General features: G+C 46.9%; 4 protein-coding genes across 12 annotated transcripts in view; 2 read left to right on the top strand and 2 right to left on the bottom strand.

The window, feature by feature from the left end:
- The window catches only part of LOC120955532 (beta-1-syntrophin), a 100,108-nt gene extending 90,366 nt beyond the window's left edge, over positions 1-9,742 (bottom strand). For 2 of the 5 annotated variants that reach the window (XM_040376485.2, XM_040376486.2), the window contains exons 1-2: positions 9,453-9,742; positions 7,472-8,012 (exon numbers count right to left, since the gene is read on the bottom strand). The gene's annotated coding sequence lies outside the window, so the exon portion shown is untranslated. The other 3 variants (XM_040376490.2, XM_040376491.2, XM_049608272.1) reach the window with 3 other exon arrangements.
- Positions 9,743-12,231: 2,489 nt separating this feature from the next.
- On the bottom strand, positions 12,232-13,838 carry LOC120957498 (uncharacterized). Its single transcript, XM_040379728.2, has 2 exons — positions 13,052-13,838; positions 12,232-12,887 (listed from the first exon to the last, which is right to left on the bottom strand). Exons 1-2 carry the CDS (start codon positions 13,064-13,066, stop codon positions 12,258-12,260), a joined length of 645 nt encoding a protein of 214 aa, XP_040235662.2. The 5' UTR covers positions 13,067-13,838; the 3' UTR covers positions 12,232-12,257.
- Positions 13,839-14,704: 866 nt separating this feature from the next.
- LOC120955162 (putative uncharacterized protein DDB_G0282129) lies at positions 14,705-21,286 on the top strand. Of its 5 annotated transcripts, none has more exons than XM_040375729.2 (7): positions 14,705-14,920; positions 17,962-18,161; positions 18,229-18,381; positions 18,447-19,631; positions 19,696-20,065; positions 20,138-20,796; positions 20,861-21,286. In XM_040375729.2, exons 2-7 carry the CDS (start codon positions 18,018-18,020, stop codon positions 21,023-21,025), a joined length of 2,676 nt encoding a protein of 891 aa, XP_040231663.2. In that variant the 5' UTR covers positions 14,705-14,920; positions 17,962-18,017; the 3' UTR covers positions 21,026-21,286. The 5 variants fall into 5 exon arrangements, with proteins under 5 accessions (XP_040231663.2, XP_040231664.2, XP_040231667.2 ...); XM_040375730.2 differs by lacking the exon at positions 14,705-14,920 and adding an exon at positions 14,970-15,676; XM_040375733.2 differs by lacking the exon at positions 14,705-14,920 and adding an exon at positions 15,708-16,346.
- A 314-nt stretch (positions 21,287-21,600) lies between these two features.
- On the top strand, positions 21,601-22,668 carry LOC120955163 (MD-2-related lipid-recognition protein-like). The gene is made up of 4 exons (XM_040375734.2): positions 21,601-21,799; positions 21,879-21,992; positions 22,078-22,247; positions 22,329-22,668. Exons 1-4 carry the CDS (start codon positions 21,616-21,618, stop codon positions 22,425-22,427), a joined length of 567 nt encoding a protein of 188 aa, XP_040231668.2. The 5' UTR covers positions 21,601-21,615; the 3' UTR covers positions 22,428-22,668.
- The last annotated feature ends 168 nt before the right edge of the window (positions 22,669-22,836 follow it).

Genomic DNA, 22,836 nt, shown 5'->3' with positions numbered 1-22,836 from the left:
ACCTCGTGCCGTCGTAAAAACGGTTGAAAGATGAACCTTTACCATAGCACCCGCACCCGTTTTTGGTCGCATTTTGTCTATCTGGCACTCCGAGTTTTACGATGCACACCCCTTGCCTGTCTACTGGCAGTGGTGGCGTTTTTTTCTAATCAAACCTCACGTTCTAAGTGCTGCTGCTGGAACATTTGCCTGCGATTATTGTGATCATAAATTTTCAGTTCAGTTTGGAGAAATGGCTGTTTCGGATGCGCACAAAATGTAAAACCACCGTTGGTGCCGTGACCAGGATTGGACCTTTAGCGCGAGAAAATTGCCCAACCAAAACGACACGTCTTTCATTAGCAATTCCAATCGTATCCAATCGGTCGCTACCTTCACTACCTTCCTCAGCCCGCAAAAGTGTCCTTGTGCTGGACATATTCATTTGGAGCAATGGTAAAAACGTTTACCACACCCGGATAGCCCCCGGGAAATCGTCCCCACGAAAATCCACCCCACCGCTTGTCTGCATTTGCGCTCCCTCTTTCTCTCTAGCCGAAGCTGGGACGGAGAGTGATGGGAGCGCTGGGAAATCGTGCAAAATCATCCCCGCTGCATTCTGGTGCGGTACGGGGCATCTAATCCTGATGGAATCCGTTTGCTCTTTCTCTCACACCATTCGAGGGATCGTTTGCCACTTTGATGGATGACCCAGTTTTATCTTCCACTTGAGTGGAGCGCCTCAGCTGTGGGTTTCACGCCAGCTTTGTGATGTGTCACTTTGCCCGATGTTCGAAATTAACTTCACGCAGCAGTAGAAATCGTGAAAAGAATTTTCCCAATGACAAAGCGCAATTCGTTTCACATTCCTGGCACGCTCCGAAGTAAGACATTGGCCGGGTTGTGAGAGTGTATGGGTCTGTCGTGCTCCAATTATTCAAGCGATTAATAAGCGTGATTGTTGTACATCTTCTGGCAAAAACTGAATTCTTGCTGGTGGAACTGAACCTCTCCTGCTCTCTTCAGATATGATGGAATTGGTAAGCATCGTCACAGCACAGCACAGCTTCTTTCCAAAATGTGAAGCGAAATATAACTTTTCCCATCAACAGAGTATGTTGTTCAGTTCCACTTTCCCTCCACTCACTATGCATGCAGTAATGCGATTCATTACTCAATTTATGTCATTGCACAAAATGAATTACAATATTCCACTGTATGCATTATTCCGCGAAAATATGATGCGCTGAAAGCTTTTGGTCGGTTGCTGTGCAAAGAAACTTGCGCTTGAAACCCAATTTAATGCATTCTTTATCTTCCTCGCCAAAGCAGGAATATATAGCACGCTGAACCAATGCTGGCAACAGCAAGCAGCGGAGCAAGAGCAAAATAAAACTCCAAAACTTTGTTCGCAATAAATCGTGCCAGCGAAAGACCGGAGAGTTCTTTTCCATCGCACTGTCACATATGCCACTTCAAGTGTACTTCCTCCATCAAAAAGGGATTGCCAAGACGTACGCGAAATTGCCAAATTCTACGGCGAACGGCAAACCCCGGAGACAATCCACAAATCCATCCATCCCAACGCGAGATCCAACTCAAACGGACTCGCGAAAAAGTAGCGACAAGTTTTCCACTCGTGTGTACGTTTGCCGGATAGGGTGGGTTCCATTTGAATTTCGTTACAAATTCATCATCACAGCGCAGTGAGCACACTTCCTGCGAGTTTGGAAATGCATTCTATACGCCGGCAAGGGACGAGAACGAATCAAATCCAGCTAGGAAAGAAAAAAAAACTATTTCGGGTTCACAGTAACGGATGAAAATTCGCTATAAGGAAGCCACCACCAACGCGTCGTATATTGCGAATGAAATGGAGCGAAAACCCCGAAAGCAATATGTCGCTTTGCTGCAAGCTTCGTCAGTTGATAAAGCATTCAGTGACAAAACGGTTCCATGCAGTCAAATAAGTGCAACCGCCCCTGGGATTGTAGGTAAAGGTAAAGAGCTTCTAGCTCGGGATACTGTTAGCAACCAATATCAAAAGTAGGAGTAGGAGACTATACTACGTCTATCCACCGTTTTGCCAAAAGTTTAATACTATTACATAGGATCTTTACCGTATTCACGGTATGATTACTTGCCCTTGTCAGTACAAGATACTATTGTTGAGTTATGAAAGAAATTTGTCCTCGCAAAATCATCCTTCTGTCATCTAAGGTGGTTAACCTTGCACACAAAATGAGCTAGTTGGTAGCGAATACGCTAGCTAGACATTGCAGCCGAAAGTGTCCATAAAATTAGTAAATACGCAATATGTATCAATGTTCTCTCTTTTTGTTGATGGGCTATAAATTTTATGTTCATAAATATGTTTTTTTTACACAACTGCAATAAATCATAATCAAGGCACTCGAACGAATCTTTAATCGTGTTGAATGTGTATGATTGAATGTTAAAAAGTTGCATGTTTAAAAGTCTGATTGGTTCCTTTATCGTTCATCATCATGTCACAAACAATGCATAAAAAGTAACAACAGTTGCTAGCAAATTAAATTAGCAAAATAAAACCACAGCTAACCAGTGCAGCAGACTCTGGGCGACACGACACGTAAAGTTTTGACAGCGCAGATATACTAACGCTTTGTAATTCAAATGTCGAACGCAACGAATGTCCTTCCCCTGCCCGACCATCAGACTGACTGCCTCATAAATAATACAACAAGATGTTTTTCTCGCTCCAAAGTTCAGTCGCCGGAGGGTGGGAAGGGAAGAGGGGGAAATCTCCCATCTCGAGGCCGCACGAAACATGTTTTCAAAGACAATAGCAAACGCGCATGAAGTAAATGGGACAGCTGTGCGCGCGCGTTGTAGTCAATATGGAGAGTTTTGGTTCATCGTTTGAGACGAAGAAAAGCGCAGAAGAAAGGCGGAAATATTTCGAATTATCGAAAAATATGTAAATGACTAAATTTATAGCGCCCAGATGGTGGTCGAAAGTAGGATCGTGATTGGAGCTTGTTTCGTTATCGTTTGCGCCCTCCCGGGCCGGAGAAGCGCGATATGGTCGCGAAAACCATCGTGTAAATGACACTGGCAAAATCGCCGCCACCCCTCGGACCGAGGCAAATCTGTTGGACCAGGGTGGCCTAAAAATGGCAAAAAACAACCTGCCCAATTTTATGCTAATTACGTTCATCCACGATCGCGGTACCATCTCGTCCGTGGGGCCTTTCTTTAAGCTCGGACCCACTGGATTGGTGGTTGTGAAAATCTCCAGTAAACGTGGGAGGATACATTTGCATCGCCCGGGAAGGATCTTTCCCCCTCGCAAAAGCCTGCATGGAAAGCGCTTTGAGGGTGGCGATGGTGGCTTTTGGTCAAATTTATGTAGCTCAACGCACAAAGCGTTCTAGAATATTGCCGGCCCGAAGTTTGGCAACGGTGTGTGGTTGCGGTTTATACAGGACATTAGGGCGGGCAGCAGATGCGATGTTAATATTGAACCTGTGTCCCTTTTAGCAACTTTTTCCCTTTGGTTTATAGCTTGCTGCTAAAGGTAGGGCGGGAGGCGCTTTTAGTGAACATTTTCTAAATAAATGTATGTTTTGTCTCTTCCGGGCAATCCTTCATTTGGGAGGAGCATAACATTATCTGGTCAAAATGTTTCGGATTTGCGTTGTGTTTTTCTGAATTTTACAACGTGCCATTGCATTCCAAACTGCTTCCCAGACTACTAATCACGTCTGAAATGGGAAATTAGAAGTAAAACTGTCAACATAAAGCGAAAACCAATAAAACACTCCATGCCACAGACGGATTTGAGCTGCAAAATAGGTACGCTTTGGAGTTTGAACGTAACGAGACGGGATACGAATAACCAAACACAGGATTACAATTCTTTTTTTTCCGTTGGCTACAAATATGCAGACATCCGAAAAAAAGCTCACTCTCCGAAAGGCAAACAATCATTAGCAAATTCCGGACCTCAGCTGGTACTACTGCTACGCTACACTGTTGTTTGCAGTAGTGCGGGATCGACAGTTTAGCATTTCCGGCAGTAAAATTTTACCACTTCCGGCGGGAAATGCTTTCCCAGTGTTTTACCAGTGCACTGCAGGACCACCGACAGACAGGAGGAGGATGATAAAAATAACTCACTAGCTCCCTGAGTTTTAAAACGCTTCGCCTACACAAACAGGATCAGGAAGCATTTTTTTGGCTTGCTTTTGTTTTTGGGCTGCATTTTTGGACGTTTTTTCTAAAATTTGTGTTGATTTTATGCCTACCCGCGCCGTGCCGTGCTGGATGAGACCGTACCATGCCATGTACCGAACTTTTGCCAAACACAGCCCGATAAAAGGTCATGAAAACATGGCGGCTAGATAAGTTTTGTAGGTGGAGATAGAGTGAAGTGGTGCAGCTCCATGAACAACGGGACAGCGGATAGAACAGCTACGCAATCCCCCCCCCCCCCCTACCCTCCTCGCCCGGTAATGCAAATGCCATACTTTCACCCGGTGGTGGTAGTGTTTTGAGAACGTGATGAAAAGTCTCCCAAACACGTCGCGTCGCCCACCGGCGAACTTTTGAGCTTGCAAGTGGCCCGGGCGTGAGGGAAAACAAATCCCAACGCCAGCACGTACCCGTGTTTCCGTTACAAAGCGAAGGTGTGTGCGGTGGGTGTGGAGGCAAAAGCCGTGGCAAAAGGTTAACCTGCGGCATGATAAGGTATGATTCGGATGAACGCACTCGGTGATAGAGAGATGTCATCCAGTGTTGCTGAAAATGTTTATTATTAGAGCTTAAAAGTGCTTCGTAATTTCCCTTCGCCACGGAGAACGATTCCAATAAGCACAATCTGTTCTGGCTGTAGCAGCATGCCAATGTAATTACGTATCAACTCTCACCTGCCTGGGAACGTGATTAAGCTTTTCTACGAAAATAAGGCATTTCGGTGCGTTGGACAATTTCCATGTAAGAGAACTTATTTGGTTGTTCTTTCTTACGAATAAGATTACAACGGTTAAAACGTACATTGCTCCTAGAATGACGTAATCCTGTTGAAAGAACTTATACTTCGTTCTGAAGGATACTGTCCATCTCCTTCGCTTTTGAGCGTCCAATTTAGCTGCAAAAGCAAATCGCAAATGAAGCTTATAAAATCACATCATTTTTACGATGGACGCTACTGGCGAACCAATCCTCGGTCCACATCGATCCCACACCCCCACAACGCTGGAACGCATGGAGTAGCTTCAAATGCATTCACCCAGTTTGCTGTTTTTGGATGCAAACACTGAGACCAACCGAATGCTAACCAGGAGTTAGGCAAAAGGGCGAATTGGAGGAAAGCACAATCGAACGGTGTTTGTGTGAGGGTCGGCGACTGCAAAAAGAAGAAACGGTGGCACATAAATCATAAATTTTATTATCATTTCCGGCCAATGAGTAGGATAGCTGGGCGGCGGCAGGATTGAGGGAAGCACGTCTGACGCGGCGCGGATGGCTCGGCACAGGTGCTAGGGTGCCTGACGCCGCCATACCGCCACAAGCCGCCATGGTGGACCTGTCGAACGATGAAGAAGGCAAAAAGAGCGGAGCCCAATAAACATCCTGCATGAAAGAGCGGCAGCGAGGCTGGAGTGCGCGCGCGAGAGAGAGAGAGAGAAGGAGAGCTCGCGCGCGAAAAAAGCTTGTTCAGGCCCCATTAATCTTGATAATACTTCTTGATTGGCCAGGATGGATGGTGCAGTGTCTGGGATTGTTTTTTTTTTTGTGTGTGTGTTGGTTCGGTCCTGTCTGTCTGCTTCTCTTCGACACTGCCGAATATTGGGCTCATTCGTAGGTGTGAGAATCACTTTATTTATATCTTTTTTACTCGCTCCGGGTTTTGGTGATCCCCCCCCCTTGTCGCCACTTTGCCTACACCGTACCGTGCCACCGCCAGGAGATGGCCGTAAATTCCAAACTCGGGAAGAATTATGCCTGTTTACGATCGCTCATTTTTCCTCTGGCCCGTACGATTTGCAGTGTCCCGGTACGGCACGTGGCAGTATATTGATTTAGTTAATTAAGGGCGAGTCTATCAAAGGGGGGGATAAAAGCCATGGGGAGTGTATGAGCGGGAAATCTGGGGAAAATATATCACCCAGTGAAGCACGGTCGCCCGTAAAACGGCACGCTGGAGGACGCATAAACCTAGCAGCGAATGGTGCTGAACCGGCTAATGTTTAGTGGTTATTAGATAGTCAATGCTGTGATCGTCTCATTTCGTCGAATAATATTTCCGAAACTAAACATTCGCCAATTATGAAGCAGGAGCTCAAAAATAGAACCTTCCCAAAAGTACTTGCACGGTTGTTGTTTGTCCAGTCGAGTACGGGGAAAGAGCGTTCGACCTTCCGGGAACGTATTTTCCACCCAAACGTTGTGCGCTCAACCGTGCGAAGATGGCAGCTGTGTTGTTGGGACCAAACGAACAGCTTTGCCCCGATCGTGGAGGACCGTTGAGTGTTCAAACGCGTTTGAATTTTCGCTCAATAAGGAAGGTGATTTGTTCAATTTGTATCAAAGCATAACAGTTGAACCTTCCGCGAAGTCGATTCGGTCGTCGCCGAAGAACGGTTTTTTTTGTGTTACAAACAAGCCTCAGAATGTAAAGCCTATAATTCGAATTTGTGTTGAATATTTACAAATGATTATTTTCAATACAATTTGGTTTTGCTTGGTTCATCCATCACTTCAGTTTATTCTCCATTGCGTTGACCCGGCTTTATCGCTGTCTTCCATCATCTTAAGCGATTTACTGTGACAGGTGCTGTGATGTGCTGTCCTGCAAATCTGATTGTAAAGTGACAAAGATAAAGCTGCATTGATCTACCACAAACGATCTTCTCGAAGTTAAGCGATATGAAACATAAACTCTTCACATCGTACTACGGAAATAATCCCCTTGTTTACCGAATCCATTGGAATGAGTAATTTCGCACACTTCTTCAACCTCGAATTGAGAACAGCACATCACTGTTTAAAAAAACACGTACTTCGAAAATGTTAAAAACTGAAACACAAGTCCCGTTTGAAATTAAACCTGCCACTTCATTCAACGGCAGGAGCCGCATTCTTTCACGCTACCACCACACGCGCATACAAAAATGTTCGAAATGCCCGGAGTGAACAACAACAGAAGCAAGCAAAAAAGTTGTTTACGCCACGAAGCAAACTGGATGGAATATTTTAATCCTCCAACGTGATCCTTTTACGTGCGTATCCTTTTTCACCGTGCAATACGACGATTACTGTGCACGGCCTAAAGAGTCCGCATCCGCAAAAGAATGACGCGAAACGAGCGGTTTTTACCCTCCCTCCTACCAACAACCGTTTTTTTTTTACTTCCTGCGAAATATTTCAAATATCTGCTTTCTCCCGTAAACCATTTGCTGTCATGAAACTGCATCTTTTTGCTTGCTGTTACCGCATGTTTACTTACCTTCTCGCGCCGTTTGCACTACGTGCAATTCGTTGCACCAGGAACGATTGTCGGTGGCACGTGCCAAGGAAAGGTAACACTGATCCAGGAAAAGCCTGCTACGATCCCTTGTCTGTTTTTTTTCTTCCTCACCTACCAAGGCTCCTAATCTTGTTAGCGTTGCTGATGTAACCGCCAAACAGCGTACGAAGACGAGGCCGTATCCAGCAACCACGCTGCCGTCGTCCACACGGTATTTACCACTTACACTATGCGTCGGGGGCCACACTATTGCGCCTCACTTCCTTGCCAGGATGTTTCGCATTGCTTACCCGCTCACTGCACACTACGGGGATGCATTCTTGCAACCCCGCTGCACCAGCCCCGTAACAACACGCCACTCTAGTATTTTGCGACCGATGCACTACCCCCAAGCACCTGCCAGCACTCAGCTTGATGCTCTTTTACTCTCACGTTCACACAATGAATCAGCTCCTATGACCGCTTTTGTAGCCTTTAATTATCACAATCATCGAACACTGGCTGAAAATAACTACATGAACTGAAATAAGAACATTGTAAAATTATAACTACATGATTAAACAGTTGAAGAGCGTCTGGGATAAGATAAACTATCAACATGATTTACGCACCGGTGCAGGAAAATGGGCACTCACGGACGGAACCCTGAGCCGAGAAAATGAGAGATCTCGGTACTCATTTCATGAATACGCTTCTCTTGAGCTTTGACATGGATAGGGCCGAAATGTTTTAGTATCACGTAAATGCCTAAAGCACCGTGAAACCATTTTCCCAGAAAATGTGCTATATCGTAAACATCTTAATTTTTACTTGTCTACTTTTTCGTTACATTGAACCATTCTACGAAGCTCTCATTCCTCTTTTCCTCTCACACACTTCCACACACACACACGTACAAAACAACACATGAATGGTACGCTAAAGTAAACAATCCAAGTTTTCCCTCACGCACTCATGAAAGCACAGGAGGTTTTCTCACCCTGTGAACCGTTCCGGTCACCAAACACACACTCAACAAGCGCTTTTCCTCTCGCCGAACGCTGGGGATGGCGTTTTTCTTTCTTCTTACGCTTCTTTCACTTGCTTACTCTTTCACCGTCAAAACACTGGGTTTTGGGCACCGTTCATTCACTCTCGACTGCATCGGCTCTCTCCGTCTCTCTTTCGCTCTCAATCATTTTCCACCAGTAAATCCTAGCATTTGCACCCACCTACGTCTCACCCACCGGCACCAACCACTCGTGTTTCCACTCGCGAGGGAATCGATTTTCACGTTCACGCCAACACAACCCACACACAGGGACGAAATCGTTCGCTCGGAATTCGGCGTGACTTTTCCGCAAACACTTTTCCACTTCCCGCCCACACCAGCTGTCATGGAGCTTACGCCGTGGTGGTGGTGGTGGTGGTGGAGGAGGAGGTGCTGGTGTTGGTGGGAGCAAGTAGAAAATGCTTCAATATCGACATTCTCTGTGAACTTTCTTGAACTTCGCGCTGCTTTTTGGGATGGTTGTTTGGTGTGGATGGAACTGGACTGGGGGAGGAGCGATTGCGAACAGGCGAACAAAAACGATGCAAAGCAGCGATGCTGCCTGCCACGAAGCTGGAAACAATATGAGCTGAAAAGTTAGTTTGTTAGCATACTTTTCATTTCATTTCCCGTTCAGAATGTAATACGCTCGCTTTATCTTCCACGAACACTTCCCTGCACACTGAGGAACACGGTGGTGCCTTTTTTACCTTCGGAACCAAAGCATCAACAGCAGCATTCTAACCATTTATTCACAAGAGCATCGAGCGCATTGTAGCATCCCTGGCACACATTTACTACAACACTGCCCCCGCTAGTATCCTTTTTCTAGGCGTGAGTCGTTTTTCGCACTGCTTTTTCGGGAGGACATTCCTTGCATCCCCCGCACAGCTTCACGCCGATGGGAGGCGCCACATTCCAACAACCTACCATCATATGCACACGTACAAAACCGCACTACCGACCAACCCTTAACGCGTAGCTAGATACACACACGCGCGCGTGGGAAAAGGGCTGCGCTGGAACGCAACGGCGCGATTGAACGCGCGACCAGTGAGCGTGTCGCGAAACAGAAGAGGGGATGGAAGAACGCTACTAACGCGCCAAGACCGAACCGAAACCGACCACTTCGCTCGTCTAACTAACCGACCGCTAGCTGACAGCGAGCACGCGAACCTGACGCCCAGAAACCGAGACTGCGCCAAAGGTACGCGAAGCTGGAGCGCACACAGCGCATGGTGCGCTCTCACTTGCTGTATCTCACTTGCTGGGGGGGGGAGCGATGGTGACCTGGTGAGCAGCGTGGGCTCTCATTCGGGTGAGTAAGCATCAAGTCCTTTTGCAATTACAATCATTGACTGATAAGCCACAACGCATCACATCTCCACTGCAGAGAGAGGGAGAGAGAAAGAGAGAATGGGAAAAAGATGAAGAGAGAGAGAGAGAGAGAGAAAGAGAAAGAGAGAGAGAGACAGAGAGACAGAGAAGGAGAAAGTACAAATTCATTCAAATATGCTGCATCCGTACGTTCTGTCGTAAGAAGCGAAACCATAGTGCATTTTAAATTATGGCCATATCTCATATACCGTACAAAAAGCTAATATTTGAAAAGATCACTTAATAAAAAGTGCAGTGTTATAGTTGCTTTGCTTTTTATAGTACGTCTGTTGGTTATTGGACATTTATTCTACATTAATGAATACTTTATAATTACACATTGTTATCTTTTAAACCATTTAAACCATATGAGCATAGAATTTATCATCATAGTTTTCATGTGTGGCGTGACCACAGTGCAACGGTTGAACCGCTGGCATTTGAGGGGGTAGGATAGTCACTATGCCACACACAAAATAGACGTTTGCAGGGGTTTTCGGTAGCAAAAATAGTACCGCGTAAAATAAAAGATACGTTTAAAGAAATAAGATCCCAGCCAATATGGATTGTAGCGTCGTGAATGGTTAATTTATGCTCTATTGTTAAGCAATGCCGCCTTTTTGGATCATTAGCCCTGAATAAAAAAATAAAAAAAAACTTAGTGGTACATATTTCTTGTTATCGTTATCGGAAAATTAAAATTAGTAAATTAAGTATTGAAAAATACAGGTGCCATAATCTAGATATAACTATTTAGGATTATTATGTACAACACAATTTACCATTCTTTAGATTGTCAGTTTTTTCGTTAAATGACAGGAAAACGCAAATGTATTAAAGTCTTTATAATGTTGCATGATTATTGTAACTGTAATAAGTACATAAATGGATGTATTGGTTTCCAATAAGCCCTTGCTAATAACTAGGGTAAACGTACCTATAGTGGTGCTAGTACCAATAGTGGTGGTATTGCACTAAAATGCGTCTCATACGATAAATTAACAGTAGTTAAGTTATTTATGATAGTGTGAAATGTTCTCTAGCCTTTTACAAAGGATTTAAAAATGAAATGGGGCCATTCCGTTTCTTAGTGACCGAAAAATCCATTATTTTGTGAAAGGTATCAACATTTTTCCAAAATCCTTAGGATTTCATAACGATACTCATATTCTTGTTAACGTTCTAAATGACAACATAACAACGCAATTATTAGTTTTTTAGCATAATTGTTATCAAATGATATTGTTATATTCAAATTCATTGGCTTTTGACCATATTTACGTATTTTTAAATGTTTTTTACGATAGTGCCATTATAGGTACACCAAACAGGCATGTTCCTATAGTGGTCCTAGTTCTAAAATCAATAAAAACAGCTAATTTTAGATTTTTTTCGACGACATTTTTGACATGTCGTACTGTTTTCATTAAAATAAGCAACAAAAATTAGTTTTTACTGTAAGTAATTTTTGAAACAAAGGCCAAAATTCGCTTATCTGGCTGAGTGAAAAATCGACTTCAAATCGAGCAAACTCTTCTGAGTAGTGGTTGACGACAGGTGTTATTCAGTACTTCAGTCAATATTTTCATCAACCAAAATCATACATTTTTTACGATCAAATTACGAAAGATATCATTATTATGGCAGCTATCCTTGCTATTTATACAAAAACAACTTCGAAACTAAGTTTCATTGATATTATACACTGTTTTGGAGGTATCTTTGTTTACCACCACTATAGGAACACAATACGACGACTATAGGAACCATACCACCATTATAGGTACAACGAAGCAATCACAAAAATATGTATTTTTTCGTAGATTCGATGTGTTTTATGGTAAAAATGGTTTTGATTGCGAAGATAAAACATATTCCAACTGTTATGTGTTGAAATATTCAGAAATTGTCGTTTCTGACACTTTAAATCCATTAAAATACATCTGTACCACCACAAATTGCACCACTATTGGTACATTTACCCTAGGTCGTCGATTTTGAAACGACCTTATCATTTGCGCCCCCGAATACATGTTATGTTATACATCGTTCATTGATGTGTTGCATAACTCTCTGGCGAAGAAGCATACACCTATGTTTACATCACTTTCCTTTCTAAAATATGTTAAAAAAATACAGTGTGATATATGTTTAAAAAAAACCCTGTTACCTCAACACGTTACCTTTTTCGTCACCTTTTCCAATGAACGATATCCTCCTATGTGTTTTCTTTTATGTCATTATTTCATTCGTAACCGCCACATTTCCAAAATGATATCAAAAACGATAATATTTCATTTTATAATAAATACTTTATTAAACAAGTGATTGCTAAACAGTGTGAGATCGCTAGCACAATTATCCTGCGATGTGCTTTGGCGGCGAAGCAGCTAGCGCAGCCTTAACCGGCTCTGACTGCCCGTGGGATGAGTGTTGCTGTCCCTGAGTCACCTTTCCAGCCGGGACTGGCACCTGTCGCGTGATGTGATGGAGTGGCACAAAGTTACGCTTCTGGTGGAACGACGGATGGAGAGGGTTGAGCTTCGGGGCAATGCTTTTCGGAATGTACGAGCGGTAGTCCTTCTTCGGTTCCTGCAGCAACTGCTGGCGCAGATGCTGAGCGGAAGGAGTGATGGGATGAGCGAAACCATGCGCCGCGCCTGGATGTTCGACTTTCACGTGCAAACGCTGGTTATTGTACGGAAGGGCCGTTTGGCGCTGCTTTCCCTGCTGGCGAGAATGTTCCTGATGGGAACCGACATTGTACGTCGACTGCACCACGTACTGCTGGTGCGGCAGGAAGAGCTGCGGCTGCTGATGATGCTGGTGGATTTCCTGCGATGCCGGGTAGTGTTGGCCACTGACTTCCACCGAGTGTACGTTTTTCAGAGCGTGGGGGAAAACGTTTTCCTGTCCGGAGCCACTTGGATAGGATCCATCTAATCCGGGAACCACCAGACACAGTGCAACCAGACAACTTGTCAGCAGCTGCAACGGGAAGTAAGAGTAAGTCGATGCCGCGAATCAGTGAAAGGGAAACCGCAGGGATGGAGAAAGGGGAAAGTGTACGGTTTGATAACCGTGTTTGTTTTATGTGTTGCCAAAAATCAAAGCCAGTGACGATGGTCAAGCAGCCGGAACGAAATAGTTACCATTTCACCAGCCATTGCGTTCGCGAGTTGTGTTCCAAGCTTGGTGGGGTGGACGGCTTTGCTATCAAAGATATTGGACCGTTAAGAGAGCTGCTCAGGTTTGCACACGGGTTCGCTACACGACCAGTAAGGCACGCCGACGACGCTATTACTACGCTGAAGAGTGTTGAAAGTGAACTGATGCTGCTACTGGTTATGTCCGGTGGTTTTTATACTTTGGTGGCTTTTAACCTGAACCCCTTTGGATGGACACTCCACGGTCCGCGCGGATTGGTCACCGCAAAAGCGGAACGCTGTAAATCTTCTTTATACAACTGTCGTGCCGGTCGCGTTTTAATTGTGCGCATCGATTCCGCCAAAAGCAGGGGGCTACGGTGATAAGTGCGACCGCTTAATCACTTGCCCTCCCCTTGGTGCAGGCGCGTGTTTTTAGACAATCACTGTCAATAAACTGTGCGTAATCGATTTCGATGAGGCTGCGAGATGTAACAGTGGCCAGGACTTGAAAGGAAATGATAACTTGTGCATTAAACAAATATTGACACTATTTTCTTGTGGATAATAGACATTGGGTATCAGTAACTCTAACTATAGAGCCTAGCATAATTCCTTTGTAGATTATCGATTAGAACATCAGCTTTCTGATAGTTTGGTGTCATTAGTACTGCATGGCGATGCCATCAACTCTAGGCGCCGACCTTCTATTTGTAGTTCTGCCTGACTGATCTACATGATCATGTCCGCCTACATATGCTTCATTGTACTAAGTAACAACAAGGTTCATATATGCTCTGATCTCCCCGAATTAGCTCTTTTCAGTGTAATAAAGCAAGATATTTATCAGGAGTACAGGAATAATGCCTTGATTTGTTGATTTCCACTACTTGAAATGTGAGGTCACGGAATGGCTTGCATGAAACAATCCGTTGACATGATTCAAAAATATTCAGATCGCAAGCCTTCATTGATCAATTTATCAGCAATTGTAGCCCCCATTACTAATATTTATATCCGCAATGTAGGAGGTGCTGTTACACATCCGAACGATCGACAGCAATTCCTGCCTTCTATTACTCCAAATTAGATACAAACTACCCACAAGCTACTGTAGCAGTCTGCTGATCTTTCTCCTTCTCTAATTTGCATGTAATTGCTTATTGTTCGCACTTTTTCTCTTTATTTATTTGTTTATGTTGGAGCCGTCGGCCGAGGCGGCCCCGGACCAAACAAAAGCCACCATCGCTGGACGACCCGGAACGAATTAAACGAATCTGGGCTATCGCAGCGTGTACTCAATCCATATCGCAGAGCAGGGGCTGGAGATCGAACGGAGAAGGCAGGGCACAGACAAACCTGTTGCTGCTGCCTGCAAATGATGCAAAAGAGCAACGAGCTGATTGCGCTGAAACGGTACTCATCTCCCATCATACCAACTGGATAGTATGCTTCTCCTGCTCAGCCATAGTCTTTTTCAGCGAGCGCACCCTGTATGCCCATGTTTTATGCTCCGTGTCTCCGTGTAGGTTCGGTTCCTTTTCTTCTCTTTCTTACCGTACCGATACGCAATTCTCCACTAACACAGGCGCACACTGGACCCGCTCTGTGGAGAGAATCCGCGATCGCGGTCTGCACGATGCCACCAACACACCATTCTACTCGCGGGGTTTTATTGCCCACGAACAACACCTGGCCGCTGGGTGCGTACGGCAGCGATGGTGTGAAGTATCGATTCATTCTAAACTCACCTGGGCTGACTCATGCACAAGAAGGTGGCAGGAGGGTTTTCTTAGTGCTGTTTTAACTTTGTGAAAGCGTGTGTGCTACAGTAAGCTTATTAAAGCTTGTCGACATTCCGAGCAGCTTCAAAGGGTAAGTAGCGGACACTCGTAATCACCTGCGTGAAGAGTGAGTGTGGTGCAAGCGCTTGCGTCGAACGCAACGCGTCCAGGTTATGGTCCTGCGAAACGGTCATAGCCCAATCGAGACGAGCTTCGCTGCAGGTGGTGGTAATGGTGTCTTCCAGGCCCAACCTGCTGCTACACACCTCCTGCTCGCTTCCATTCATGTTCCAGCGTGCCAGCATAAACAAGCATAAAACATGCTCACCAACACCCATACACGCGCAGAGAGAAAGAGCAGCAGCAAAGACGGCGGACAGCCCAAGGTGCTCACTCACACTAACCGGCTGCATTCCCCGACAGACGGAACCGTTACACCTGGTTTCCGAGGCGCTGCCGTTTTCTATCTCACACCCCTATCCCGAGTCCGTGGTGGTGGGGAAGCATTTCGAGAAGAAAAGGTGTACCGAAACCTGTTGCGTTCATTTCCGCGCTTGTAGATCGAGCGAGCTCGCGCCTGCACGTTCTAATCTTCGAGCGAGTTCCTCCAGCCTTATTTGCCGTGTGTCTACCGTCCGGGGCACAGGATGGACGGGAAACTGCGTCGCTGCGTTCGTTGTGTTGTGCTTCGATTGATCGCTAACTAGCAGTCTTGTTTGCAACTGACCTGAAGAGCCAGCGATCTCGTCTCGTCTCCTGATCTTCTCACCACCACCATCCAAAACGTGGCAGTAGCATAAACGCGCTCGCTCCCAGTATTCAGTGTGCCAACGGAACGCGACATATGGTATAGTAGCAGCTCATTTCTATGCACAAAAAGACTATCTAGGCCCCTTTCCGTAAAGTTTATTGCGCACGTTTGTGGGACCCAGGAATCGAAAAACCGATAAAAGTGTCGTTTTTTTTTTCTTCTTTCTACAAACTCTTTGCCGGCAAGAACCGAAACACAAGGCAACAGAAGGCAACAAAACAGGCCGTTAACCAAAATCAACACTGCGTGACGGAACCATCCGCGTGCGAAGATCGTATGTGTGCGTGTGTTTGTCTGTGTGTAAGACTTTTCTAAGTGCCTGGTGGAATAATGTGTGTGTCTGTGCCTGTACCTTAAGGTGGAAGTTGTGCACACTCGAAACCGACTAGGGAACAAACGTAAACCCCTATGTCCTCTTTAAAAGTCGCTGTGATCCGTTTACTGTGGAACGATCCGAATGTGATCCGAGGCAGCAGTTTATTAACCCGGCGAAGCGTTTCCGGTGTGATCAGTGTTTGTGATTAGCGATCGATCATACATTCGCGAAGAATTCGGAAAGGATATGTGTGCCTATGTTTTGATGACGTGAACACAGAGCCCAGAAAAGCGGAAAAAGGCTTCTCTCCCACACTTCTGCATTGGCCCTGAGGCATGCCGGATGTGAACTGTGGTTAGGCCGGACTGTTCCCCCATTTTGACAGAAGCGGTATGTGCGAACAACAACCAGGGCTAACCACAACGGACACTCTCCAGCCATGTTGTGTCTTAATATTTGCAAGAGACGGTAGGCAGGCCAAACAGCGTTCGCCGACGGCAGCCAGTTGTAACAAGCTCTTAGTCTGGAGGGATCATCATACTGCTCGATCTCTCTCACCTACGCCGTGTTTGGAGTGCCGCCTGTTGGCAGGAAACGAAACCGGGGCTACGTAATTATCCGGGGGGGAACGCGCGTACAATGCTGGGAACGGTTCGCATACTACTTATACTCCCTGGCGCTGGCCTCTCCAGGTTCGTCGTCCCCTTTTAATCCCACCGTCTTTTTCCCTCGTACGCGCGGCTTCTCGTGCTCTTCCGCTCTGCCACACAAATGCCAGCCCGAGTCCATTCGCCTTGGAAGATGGGGTTGCCACGGTTGCTTCTGTTTTTAATAACTTTTCCACATCAAAATCACTGGAATGTGAAATTTAAATCAATTGTTTGAAGTGAAGCAGAGAGTGAAGGCGCTGTGGTGGTGGTTGCAGAGGGTTTGGATTGAGCGAGTGAGTTGTTGTTGTTGTGGTTGCTTCTTCTTTTCTGCGCCAGGGGTTTCACGTTGGGCTCATGTTGCTGTTCATCATCCCCCTCGTTTTTCTCCATTGGCCGTTCTTTACGGACGAGCCCAACTGTAGTGGAACAGCGCACCCTAACCAGCCTGTCTGTCCCTTCGCCACCATTGCATTTTTCGTGTCATCTCTGCGTTGGCCGTGTGCCATCCACACGGCACACGGCTATTACTGTGCGAACCCTGACCGAGGCAACAAGCACGCGCGGCTTTGCTGCTTGATTGGACAGTGCATTTTCAAAAGTGCAGCTATCTCGTGAACTGTCCCCATCGCCAGTGCTCAATAACGCTTCCCCGCTAAACGGTCGATCAGTTACTTCATTCGTTCGTTCCGCGTTCGTTCCAAAATTCTCAAATCAGCGCAACGAAAGTAATCGTGCCGCGGGCGAGCGCGCGCGCGCGCGTACTCCCTCGTCTTCCCATGCTCAATTATGATTGTCTGGAGCCCAACGAATCAGTGAAACGCGAGTGATTAATAGCTCCGGCGTTGTCGTTCGCACGAAAATTTATTCCAAATTAGCACACCCGCGTAATTGGATGTGGTGGAATTCCAGCCATGGTGGCCCTTCTTTTTTTGTTGGTGCTGTACGCGACGATTAAGTGTAATCGCGAGTGATGTTATCGTGATTCCCGAGAGCTAGAGTAATTTCCGATCGAGCATTAAGGAGAATCAAAGTGGCCCAACACAAGAAAGAAGATGCGCGTTAAAACGCTGAGACAGATTAAAAATCAGCGGGGACATCGTAACCACCATAGCAGCAACAGTCACCATAATCATAGCCATGCGGCAACCAATGGTAGTAACCGTAGTTGTGGCAGTACTCTCCCCCTGATGATCATCGTCAACCGTTTTTAACCTTTACTGGCACTCTCCGATCTGGTCCGAGGCACGAGCCGAGTCGAGATCGTCGAATTTCTCACGCACCCACGCTCCCGCGATCCAAGTCATTTAAACGCGCTTTTAATCGTACTTTTGCCTTACCCTTCTTCTTCTTTGTAGCGGCGATTGATGCGCACCACTTTTCCCCCGAAAGACTGAACGCGCTAGTGAATTGCATGAATCCACCGTACAGAATGCCACCACAACCGCTCGGTGCGTACGGTATGCAGCATGACCATCACTCCAGCATACCGGGCACGGCATCGACGGAGGCACACGTACTGAACACACCGCTCCGCACCCATTCCTCCAAGTTTCCGGTAGGTTTTGAGCGCGCTAACGATATTGCTATATTTGCAGTATCAATAAATCGTTCCCCTATTCCAGATTGAACGGGAACTGATACTGTCGTCGAACAAAAATTCTTCAAAAATTCCACTCATGCAAGACAACAGAAACACAAGCCTACCGGCATTGTTGAATCGATCCTCAACGTCCGCTATCGGGCCGGATCTGCCAGTGAAACAGACGCAAGCATGGGTAAGTGGGATTTGTTTACTAAATAATCTAAACCATTATTTATAATTTTCTTTCAAACTTTGCAGAATCAACCCCAGATGGATGTTATACATTCGGCCGTTGCTGGTTCGATGCCACGTACGATCGTGCGCTTCCCGGAAGACGTGACGGCGCTTGCCGATCGAGGCGATGGTAGCTTCCAGCGGGATAAAGACGCCACGACGGTAAAGAAATCCGTCACCAAGACGTACCACACTCTGAAGGACCTCATCTCGTCCAAGTTCAAAAAGGATGCCAACGAACAGAGCGACGAACTGAACAATGTGACCTCAATGCTGCATGGGCACCAGTCAAACTTGGATCAGGGTCAATCAAGCAGTCAGCAGCAGCAGCAGCAGCAACACAGCGGCAACAATCAGAGCGGATCGTACATGTACAGCTCGGCCTCCGACAACAACTTGCTGCAGGCACAGTCCAACCTAAACGTGTGGCCGTCCGGCAGCCAAACCAATTCCCCACTGTACTATCACAAGAAGTTCTCCGATCCGGCGGAAAGCTTCGGTGGATCGAAAGCTCTCTCCCAGCCGCAGCTAAACATGGCCAGCGAACAGGGCAGTCGTAACACGCAGCACGTGGTCAGTATGTTGCCGGCACCAGTGGATGGTACGGATAGTGACGATGGTGGCTTTCGGCAGCACAGTGTCAGTCGCCAGACGAATCAACCCCTGCCGAACGGATCTGGACAGGGTCAGGGAGCGGCGATGCACGCTAACCGGTCCACACCACAGCAACCCGCCTACATCCAAAACTATCGTCACAATCATGGCCAGCAGCAACAGCAGCAGCAGCAGCCACACAATCAGCAACAGCAGCATCTACAGCAGCAACATCACATGTCGTATCAGCAGGCTGTACATAACGCCAAACAGCGAGCTGCCATGGAGGGTGGCTCGAGTTCTAACATGCAATCATCATCCTACAACACAACGGTGACAGTGGGAGATCAAAGTGGAGGCCATCATCATCATCCGCATCATCATCATCACCACAATCAGGGGGAGGCTGGAATGCAGAAGCACACAATCTCGGTCGACATAAACAGTGGCTCGTCGGTCAACATATCCACCGGAGAGTCGCACGATGCCGGAGCGTACGATAAAAATGGCAATCACTCGTCGAACGTTGATTCTGGTCGCGGTAGCTCCTCCATGGCTACTGCCAGTGCTGACGCGGTGATGGAGAAAAACAAAGTCAAGTCCGACGGTGAATGGGTAAGTACGGTTAATGTGGCGTTGTGGTTTTCAATATAAACTTGGGCTTTTCATAATTCGGCAGGTCGATGTAGTTGATGTGGAACTTCGAAACATCCTCGAGCCGGGGATGAAATCGTTGAACCTTCGACCCGAGAGCACCATGTCCGAAAGTGCCTCATCAATGTCCCCACCGCTGCCGCCACTATCGCCGCACGAAACGTACAACCACAGCGTTGGGCAGACCAGTGGCAACACCCAGACGAAACCAAACAATGCTTCCAAGCTACAGAAGCAAGAGTACGGCACGGATACGTACAACCGGGCAAGCAAAAATCCGCAACCGATCGGTCCCTCGAAGGGACAACCGTCTCCCAACACGATACAGAACTACATGAACCATCTGAAGCTGTCCAGCAACAAGAAGCACGAGCAGAACGCCCTTAAAAAGCACTGTAAGTATGCAAGCATACGTCTCAATGTCCTCAATCTATTCCAATTTCTATTCCTTCTTTCGCACGAAACAGTGTTCGGCTTAGATACGGATGTTGCCTCGGTCACCAACACGACACGCTCGCTCGATCTCGAATCACTGCTCGGTGGTCCGTGGGACGGTGCCCAGTCCGTGTCCGAGTCGGAGACGGACGGTGGCGGACTGCAGCAAATCCGTAACCAGCTCGAGGGCCTGGAGACGATGTACAGCGAGGTGCTGAAGATGCTCGGCAATCGTATGGCCACGAACGAGTCAACGCTGCGTGCGAATCGACGCCGACGGCACGGCAGCATGTCGTCGCTACCGTCCAGCTCGATCAGCGGCCGCCCGATCCGGGACCGGCGAAGACTGGACGAGCGCCGTAAGGTGCGTGACATCAAGGGCATCAACAAGCGCTTCCAGCGGTTGGAATCGCACGTCGTCACGCTTGCTCGCAGCGTGGCTCATCTGTCGTCGGAGATGCGCTCGCAGCACCTGGTGTCACAGGAGCTGGAGGAGTTGCGCAATGATCTCGCACTGCTACGCTCCCAATCGATGCACAACCTACCGATGAACAGTAGCGGGAATGCGGCGAACGCTTCCTCCCGGGAACCGATCAATCTGACCAACCCGAAGCGGGTCAAGAAGTTGACAAAGTTCTTTGGCGAAGATCCACCGCTGATGAAGCTGTTTCTTAAAAAGCTCGGCTACGAGGTAAGTTGTTCACTAACGAAACCTCCCCAGCCAACAAACTTACTCAATTTGTACTACTTCACAGAAATATGCTCCCATCTTTGAGAGTGAACGCGTCGGTATGATCGAGCTGCCGTATCTGGGCGAGGAACGGCTGCAGAAGATGGGCATCCCGCTCGGGCCCAGGCTGCGGATACTGCAGGAGGCGCAAATATCGCTGTGTCGCGATACGACGCTCTGCATCGTTTGAGTCGCGCGGATAGTACGTGGTTAGGCTGAGCCAAAGAACTAAAATCGGAAAAGCAAATACACACACACACACACACAGAAGTATTTTAGACATCGCGTGAAAGTTTGCTCGGTGCAAAAGATTAAGGTAATGGGTGGGGAGAGGGAGGTGCTAGTTCAACTCAAGTCTCTCTGGCGTATTAGTGGTCGTCTGCTTATCGCGCCCGCAGTCCAGTGACTAGAAAATTACGGAATTAAATCTCATTATTCTATACAAGCAACACGTTATCGCCCATCGCTTTCGTTTGGTGAATATCACAGCAACGTTTTTTGTCAAAATACACACTGTCCTTCCTCACGAATCGCAACGCAAGATCTGAATCCAGCAGCCATTGACCTTACAAATATTCCAACACTCAAAAAGTGGAACCTTTCCTCGGTGCCCATCGCCCGCGATCGCCTTTTGCTCGCAAGACCTCATTTGATTACAGGAAAGCGATTAACGCCTGCGCTGCAGCTCGATCCTGATAAGAGAACGCCAAACACACGGCCAATTCATTGGAAAGACAAACGATCGGTTCGGAACTCTGAACAACGCCATCTGCCTCGCTGATGATCTGTTGGCTGCCATGTCAGTCTTTACTGATTGCTAGCAGCAGCAGCATCACTGTTGGCGTGAGTCCGTGTGTTCCTTCTCAAGTGAAAATGAAGTACTTTCAAACAGTCGCTATTGTGGCATTGTGCCTCAATGTGGCTTGGGCAGAAGTAGTGAACTTTAAGAAATGTCCCGGTGAAGGTAGAGTGCCTCAGAAATTCACAATCCTACAAGAGTTTTTTGTACGTTAATTCCATTTCATTTCCGACAACAAAAACAGAGAAATGTACAATCCATGAGGTTTCGATCTCACCCTGCCCGGAAGCGGCGGAAGGAGTTGCCTGCACCGTGTACCGTGGAACGAACGTTAGCATATCGTTCGACTTTACCCCCGGTATGTGCGACGACCAATGTCCAGAACCACTCCAATGTCCAGTCGTTTTAATCTGGTTCCATCCTGCTTCGTTCTGTCGTTTCAGAGTTTGTCGCAAACGAGCTGACTGCCGATGTGTCCTGGACTCAGCCAAACTTTGATCTGCCCTTCGTTGGCATGGACACGGCAGCCTGCAAGTCTACCAAGTGTCCCACGGTGTCCGGCACTCGGCAAACGTACGCCTACGATTTGCCCATCAAGAAGTCTTACCCTCCGGTAGGTAGTAAACGGTATAGGGAACCATAACTTTACTTCCATTACACGAGGCCATCTTGGTGATTTAACTTCTTCCCACAGAAACACTACGACGTGAAGTGGAAGCTGACCGGCGAGAACAGCGAATCTTGTTGCTTCATCGTGCAGATCAACATCACCAAGAAGAGCAAGCGCACTTAGGACGTACCATTTTGGAAAGGCTACTAAAACAACGCTGGTGGGACGACCGAGTACAACTCCCCCCCAAAAAAAATACATTCAATTATGTCCGATCAATGCTTTATTAGCCATTAAAGTGTCCACACACGCGCACGCTTTGACGATAGTACAATAGATGCGATGTAATTACTTCCAACCATGTGTAATAAACGATGGAGTTCGCGCAACGGCGGTCAATAAAATGGGCCACACATCAACCTAATCTTTAAACTTCTTCTTCCCTCTATCACGCTGTGTGGCTGCCCCCAGGGCACACCCCACCAAAGTAAACATTGCCCGTAGCGGCGGACCCTTAACCTTGACATCACCAAAGGCGTCCGGTAGCGCGTGAAGCGCCTTCCAAGATCAGCTTGCTGCTGCTGATGATGAT

The sequence above is a fragment of the Anopheles coluzzii genome, chromosome 3 (assembly GCF_943734685.1).
Source record: "Anopheles coluzzii chromosome 3, AcolN3, whole genome shotgun sequence".
Taxonomy (NCBI): Eukaryota; Metazoa; Arthropoda; class Insecta; order Diptera; family Culicidae; genus Anopheles; species Anopheles coluzzii.
This window is presented reverse-complemented; position numbering and strand designations above follow the sequence as displayed.